Source organism: Colletes latitarsis, chromosome 14, assembly GCF_051014445.1.
Source record: "Colletes latitarsis isolate SP2378_abdomen chromosome 14, iyColLati1, whole genome shotgun sequence".
Taxonomy (NCBI): domain Eukaryota; kingdom Metazoa; phylum Arthropoda; class Insecta; order Hymenoptera; family Colletidae; genus Colletes; species Colletes latitarsis.
The window spans coordinates 7,267,553-7,275,341 of NC_135147.1; the positions used below are offsets into that span (position 1 = coordinate 7,267,553).

Consider the following 7,789-nt stretch of genomic DNA (forward strand, 5'->3'; position numbering starts at 1 on the left):
TTTAATCGGTATAGAGGTCATCGTATTCATACCAGGTAAACTGCTTAATCTTCCTGAGGTTTTTATTGTTGGTACTATCTTAATCGGTGTAGAGGCCATCAGATTCGTATCGGGTAAACTGCTTAATCTTGCTGAGCTTTTTATTGTTGGCATCGTCTTAATCGATGTAGAGGCCGGTGTAGAAATCATGGGATTCATATCGAGTAAACTGCTTAATCTTGGTTTTTTTATTTTTAGTGGTCTCGAAAGATTTAGCCAGTAATTTGATTGTGTTTTATCCAATTCCTTGATATTCGGAGTGGCTAATGGTTCGCTTCCGATATCTGTATTATTGTATAGATCATAATTTTTTGTCGCGTTATCAACAATTGCTTTCAGCGGTTCAGTAACAGGCTTAAAGTGTTTTTCCAGCGCAATCTCTTCCTCAATTTTACCAGTTTTCAATTCACGATACTTTTTGCGAATCAAATCACTCCTTCTCACAATCTGTTTCGTTATCCTCTCACAATCTTCAATATTGTTGCTCATGTTGGAACACTGCTTTGTCAACGTATCGGAAATAACTGAACATGTTATGATATTGCAAAGTCATTAAATCCCTTTCTATAGCGACCATTCCATAATGCGCTGTCTTTATCAATCACTACAAATCCATATTTTTCTTGCCAACAAGCGGTACACAATTTGCAGAAATTCTCAAATGACGTGTCAGTGTTAACATGATCGTTGTATACATGTTTTAGATTTGTACCATCTTGTTTGAACATGATCAGCAGATTCGCGTTGTCGCGTATCAGATGCTTCGGTATCTTTGCATATGTCTGACAAAGATAGAAACAGTCAACGTCCGAGTGCCTACCCATTGCAAAGTATTCTCTTACCACGTTTTGCTTATCACATGCCACATCATCAAAGATAAAAATGGAATTCGGAAGTGCATCGCTCGGCGGAACGACATCGCTGTTATTCGAAAATGTAAAATAACCAATTTCGTCTATCGATGAGAATATATTTTCTAGATATCGATATTTCGGTTGGTGCAACGATTTCGAGTACACGTATACGTTTCCGAAACGAACACCGTGCGGACTTTCTAACAAACTAATCAACACGTTCGTTTTGCCGCAATTCGATGGACCGCAGATGATACCACGTATAGAGGCCGGCAGCATATTTCCATGTTTGCGTAACTCTTTCTCAGACTGTATCTTTTTGTCTAGATTAGTCACTTTGATCATAGGTGATTGGCGTATGAACTGCATATTTTATCAGCATTATACAAATGAAGATACTTTCGAAAGAGTGCTGGTCTATTTATAGCGATGCATAGAGCTGAAACGATCAGTATTCAAATATAACCTGTCGAGTCAGCAGAACACACACTAACTGTCTACCACCACCATCAATAAACAACTGTGACGAATGTCAGCAAAAATTGGGAAAGGCCTATTAAATCGCGTTATAAACACACTTCCGATTGAATTACATATTCCAGGTTATCAGTTTTGTGGCCCCGGAACACATTTAGAGAAACGTTTGGCGCGAGGCGATCAAGGTATCAATCCGCTGGATGCTGCATGTCGCGAGCATGATATAGCGTATTCACAAAATAACGATCTCGTAAAACGACACGCAGCTGACAACATCCTAGCAGCAAAAGCGCGAGAACGCATTACCGCGAGAGATTCCAGTCTCGGGGAAAAGGCTGCTGCTACAACCGTTTGGGCGGCTATGAAGGCCAAAACAAAATTCGGCATGGGTTTGAAAAAGAAAAAAAAGAGTGCTGTGAAGAAGCGAATACTTCCAACGGCGAAACGTGGCGGTATCCTACCGATTTTACCATTATTGGGGGTTCTTGGCTCATTGGTCGGAAGGGCGGCAGGAGTCGCGAAGGTTGTGAACGATAAGAAGGCAATGCATCGCCAGCTAGAAGAAATGAAACGTCATAATCTCGCCATGGAAGGTCACGGACTTTATCTCGCACCATACAAACGCGGGCGAGGAGTCTCAAAGAGGAAAAAAAAAGTCAAAATTAAAATGCCTGAAGGCGTAACCACAAACATACAACTGCAGCAACTGGCAAAGCGTATGCGTATTCCATATTTCAGAGGTATTTTTATGCGCAATACTTTACCAACAGATGGGGTACGCAGGAATGAGAGCGGGATCGTAAATTTGGATACTGTTGAGAGACCAGGTACTCATTGGGTGGCATACGCAAAACGGGGAACATGCGTCATATATTTTGATAGTTTTGGCAATCTTCAACCACCGAGGGAACTGATACAATATTTGAAGAATAGTGTAATTGAGTATAATCACATGCCTTATCAGCGCTATAATCAAAGCAATTGTGGACAGCTTTGTTTACAGTTTCTCCTGACAGTTGACAATCAATTTAACCCTTAAATGCATGATGATGTATATGTACATCAGTGTTTTCTTCCTTACATAATTTCTAAACGGTAATTCAAACACAGTATTTTTTACTTTTAATAGGTGCTAAAAATATCTATCTTAGTTTTTGAACGCAAACTTTCATGATATGGCAGTTCACTTTTTTAACTGACAAAATTTGGCAGCTTGGCGCAACACTTTCAAATACACACTTTGGCGGTGAAATTGTAATTTCATTTTAGTGAATACTAAATAGTATTATTACGTGCAAAAAGTGATTTACAAGAGGATACAGGTAAGCAGAACACATTACGTTGTTTTTTTTAGAATACAATAACAGTTTTTGTAAATATCTGCAGTATAATTGTGATGGAGAAATACATCAGTATGCAAAATCGACAAGAAATAGTTTTACTATAGGTATAATATATTTTTTTATTTTTGACTTATTTGTTATAGATACGTAATTTATTGACTCGAATTTTATAATTATTTTTCCAGAATGTCCCGTAAACTGGCAGATAGAGACATAGAACAACTTCTGGCGGCTGTAGAAGATGGAAATATTTCTGAGGATGGCTTGGAAGATGAAAGTGAAGATGAAGAAACCTTTTTTGCTAATGCAAGAGAAATAATTCGAGAGTTGGAGGACGAGGATGCAGAGGACCATGAAGATCCTACCTATAGTGATCCACCACTGGTTCAAGATCTGCCTGGCCCATCAAGTGAAATTATTATTTCATTACCCATGCAAGAAGGTCATGAACATTATGTAGAGTTTGATAAAAGGAAACTCATTTGGAAAAAAGACAGTTTGTTGTATGACGAATCGAAAATAATTCACCAACCAAGCACAACAGACTCTGCTATAACTGAACTTGATACACCATATAAATGTTTTTTGCACTACTTCACACCCGAGTTTCTTCAAAAAATTGTTGATGAAACCAACTTATATGCAGTACAAAAAACCCTTCAATATCTTTCACTATTAGTGTTGTGGAGCTAAAAAAATTCATAGGAATTCTTTTATTTATGTCAGTGGAGCATTTCCCTAGTGTACGCTCATACTGGCATTCCAAGTTTGGGTACGATCCTGTAAAGAGCGCAATGCCGGTAGATCGGTTTGAGATGATTAGGAGCTATTTGCATTTCAACGATAATAATAAACATCTTCCGCGAGACCATTCCGATCACGATCGCCTCCATAAAATTCGGCCTGTGATAGAACAGCTAAATACGACATTTTCATCAGTTGCAATAGACCAACGACTTTCGATAGATGAATAGATGTGTTCAACGAAAATTGCACATTTTCTAAAGCAATATTTACCAAATAAGCCTCACAAGTGGGGTTATAAGTTTTATGTTCTCTGTAATCTTATGGGATATGCTTACAGATTTGAGGTCTATTCTGGACAAGAAGAAAAAAAAGACAAACCAGCCGATGAGCCTGATCTCGGAATAACAAATAACGTCGTTATACGTTTGGCGAGAGCTATACCAAGGATGAACAATCATATTGTATTCTTCGATAATTTTTACACATCCCTGCCTTTGGTAAATTATTTGAATAAACAGGGTATACAATGTGTCGGAACTATTCAGCAAAACAGGCTACCGAATTGTCGACTCCCTGACAAAAAGGAACTTATGAAAACTTCTATTCCGAGAGGTACATATGAGGAACGCGTTTCCCATTCAGATGGAGTAGACTTTTCGGCCACTGCGTGGAAAGATAATAAAGTCGTCACTCTATTATCGACTTACGTTGGCGCCGAGCCTGTTGGAAAAGTATCAAGATACGATAAGAAGGCTAAACAAAAAATTTACATCCCTTGTCCCAAAATTGTGCAAGAGTACAATATGCATATGGGCGGAGTCGATCTGATGAACAGATGATTGGTTAACCAGCATGGTGGCTGAACATATTAATGCTGAGAACATCGATGTTGATTATGATGATATTGAATGCTTAAAAAATCTTGATTGTGCAAACACATGGCGATGTGGTAACCATAAAAAGACATGCGCTATGCAAAATGTATTTAAATTATACAATTGGTGGTTAAAATATCAGAAATAAATGTACCTTTTTTGATTTGCAAAATGTATTTAAATTATACAATTGATGGTTAAAATATTGGAAATAAATGTATCTTTTTGAATCAATTTATGTCATTTAAAAAAAATACATCTAATTTCCCCATCCCTTCCTTCCTAGCAATTTTATAAAATTATGAACTTTCAGAATATGTCTAAAAAAATCTTTTAATGTTTTTGTAAGCTTCTGAAAAACATGTACTTGTTAATGATGGTTGAAATACTGGATATAAATGTATCTTTTTATAAAATTATGAATTTTCATACTAGTTAATGGTGGTTGAAATACTGGAAATAAATGTATCTTTTTATAAAAATTATGAACTTTAGAATAAATCTAAAACCATTGATGCCGATTACGAAGATATCAAGTGTTTGAAAAATCTCGATTGTGCTAATACATTGTAATCCAACAACCATGAAAAGACTCGTGTTTTACAAAATGTATTTAAATTATACAGCGAGTGGTTGAAATATCAGAAATAATATTTTTTTTTTTTACTGTGAACTTTTCCTAATGTAAAGTTAATAACAAATTGGGGTGAGTGAGATGTGTAGAGATACCATGTATATATAAATTATTTTATTACATACTATAATTACATACATAAAAAATATAAATAGAAATATGAATAAAAAATATATAATGAAATGAATAAAAAATATAAAAATTACATAAAAATATAAATAAAAAAATATATATATTGAAAAATGAATAAGAAATATAAAAATTACGTAAAAATATAAATAAAAATATATAATGAAAAAATGAATAAAAATATAAAAAATTATTAATATAAGTCGTCGCAAATTATTACCGCCTGCCTCGAAATTTTGTAGAGTGGGATTTTTTGAATTGCTGCAACGCACCCCATACAATGTAGCGAATCGGCGAGTTTATATATTTGTGTGCCGCATTTACCACAATATAATATACTGTAACGGCCATCAAACATCGACGACATTGCCAAAATATGGGTCGGCTCTTTGTCATATTCTATACTTTCATAACTTGGCAGTGCATCTAGGCATTCCTTGCAAATTCGGCATGGCTCCTGCCTCCGCCTATAGCACTTGCCTCCCCATAAGCAGTGTCTCTTATTAATAACATTATATCTTACTGAAAGTAAGACAACTTCCGCATATGGACGAGTCCCATCTGCGCTAACTCTTGCTGTGTGGGGGCGAGAATGTTCATATTAGAATATTATATTTTGTAATTGAGATTGTTAAAATATGATACAAACTAATGTGATAAAAATTATTTCTGCTTTACATACCTTCGACCCACTTGTCTGCTACCATTGTTAAACAAATTTTTTTATTTTTTATGTAAAAAATTTATGAAATTACTTCGGCTATAAATGGTATGGACTGGTCGTACAACTCTTTATATAGTGCATTACTCGGGTGGGGGAGGACTTGGTCTTCTTAGGAATGGGAGTGGTACTCGCTCGTATCTGCCAACATTAGTAGAATTGTATGCCTTCAGCTTCTCCCACAGCATTCTGCAAACTTTGCGTTCTTGGATCTTTTATAGCTTCTCCCACAGCATTTTGCAAACTTTGCATTCTTGGATCTTTTATGGTATTACAAACATATGTATACTGGTATTCCTAAAGCGGTATTTTATAATGCCCCCATGGCAGCGTCTTGGTTGAATATGGTACGATATATCGTTTGTCATCGTATGGACTCAAAGCAATTTTTGTTTCTGATATCGTGTACACTTCATGCAACATGGATCTTATACACGATTGGTGACAAATCTTTTCAACCTCACCCATCAAACATTGCACATAATCATCAAATGTTATAGTTCGCGCTACAACATTAGTCTTGACACCTTTCACCTTTTTCGTATCCTTCTTACCATCGACTTGTATGGCATACATCTTCGCCCTCAATCCAACAAATTCGGTCATAATCGCCCCATTATTTTCATCTTTCATTAAACCTGGTATCTTCTTATTAGCAAGCGGAATACCATATCGATTATCTGCGGGATAATCGCTCGTGTCAAAGCGGGTAATATCGCGTATCATAAGTTCATAAATATCGTCACACTCGATGTAGTAGATTAGACTGTCTGTATCGGTGTACATAATTTTACATTTATTCCTATGTGCTGGTAACATGTAATCATGATGGAATTCATACAAACAAATCTTAGATATATCTAGTATACACATACCCACATAGATTGGTTTGTTAAATTTTACGAACAATTTACGTAGTTCGATCGCAACTAGGTTTTCCGAAAATATGCTGCGACTATGGAAATTTGGCTTAGCGATCAGTGCCTCTGCACCATATCTCCCTCCCCATTTCGTTACTAATTTTACATCTACATGATTGCGCACATTCTCCATGGTTTTGCCAAACTCTGCATTATTCATTAACTTATATAAATTTTTCTCAAAATCGTTTGTAGCAAGAGTTCTGAACTTTGTATTTAGTTCGATGTAATCGCGAAGCCATGGGGATTGGGAAAACTGTAATATGCGGTGAACTTCAGTTACGCGAAGGCCGTGACGAATACATTGTTGCAGATTGCGATAGTGTATTACGTAACGCTTCTTATCGTATAGAGTTGCGAGGAGCTTCTCCTGGCCCTTGCCAGGCGGTTTATCACGTGTTGGGCAGAACGGTAGGTTAGTGTGCGAATCATGCAGATGTTGCGGATACTCCAGGTCGACTTCCAAAATATACCCCATCGATGAGTCTAACGCTACGGCCATTACATCTACATCTTTGTTGTTGGCCCACTGAAAATTGGCATATGGTAATGGTTGACACATTGCCCAGCCGTACAAATTATTTACATCGAAATACATTAAATATGATGACGGTTGCGATGGATCGTGCGACTGCATGTACTTGTTGTTGGCTCGCGCGCGTCTGTTGGAACATTGACTCAAACCACCACGTATACCACGTTCGATAAATAAGACCATGTCGATATCGGTAAGAAGTTCGAAATTGATACGTGTATGCTTCAGCATGGCATCCCACGTAAAACCAGGCAAAGTATAATGGTGCGCGGGGTCGAGTCCATAACTTGCGATGCAACTATTGCGAAAATTTTCAAAAATATCAGCCAACAGCAAGACATTCGTCTTCAGATACAAATCGCTATACTCGCCGAGCGTTTCAATGGAGAACCGCTTCCACACGTTGACAGCGTGTGCGTAGTCGTTTTCGGATACTGTATCGCCAGTTAACGAACTGTAAAATGAATTGCGTGATGGTAAACATGATTGGTCCAACTTTTCGACACAGTCAATGT

The 7,789-nt window shown here is 37.0% G+C and overlaps 1 protein-coding gene across 1 annotated transcript; it reads right to left on the reverse strand.

The window, feature by feature from the left end:
• Positions 1 to 6,116: 6,116 nt before the first annotated feature.
• LOC143350275 (uncharacterized) lies at positions 6,117 to 6,872 on the reverse strand. Its single transcript, XM_076782269.1, has one exon. The coding sequence runs from the start codon at positions 6,870 to 6,872 to the stop codon at positions 6,117 to 6,119; it is 756 nt and encodes a 251-aa protein (XP_076638384.1).
• Between the last annotated feature and the right edge of the window lie 917 nt (positions 6,873 to 7,789).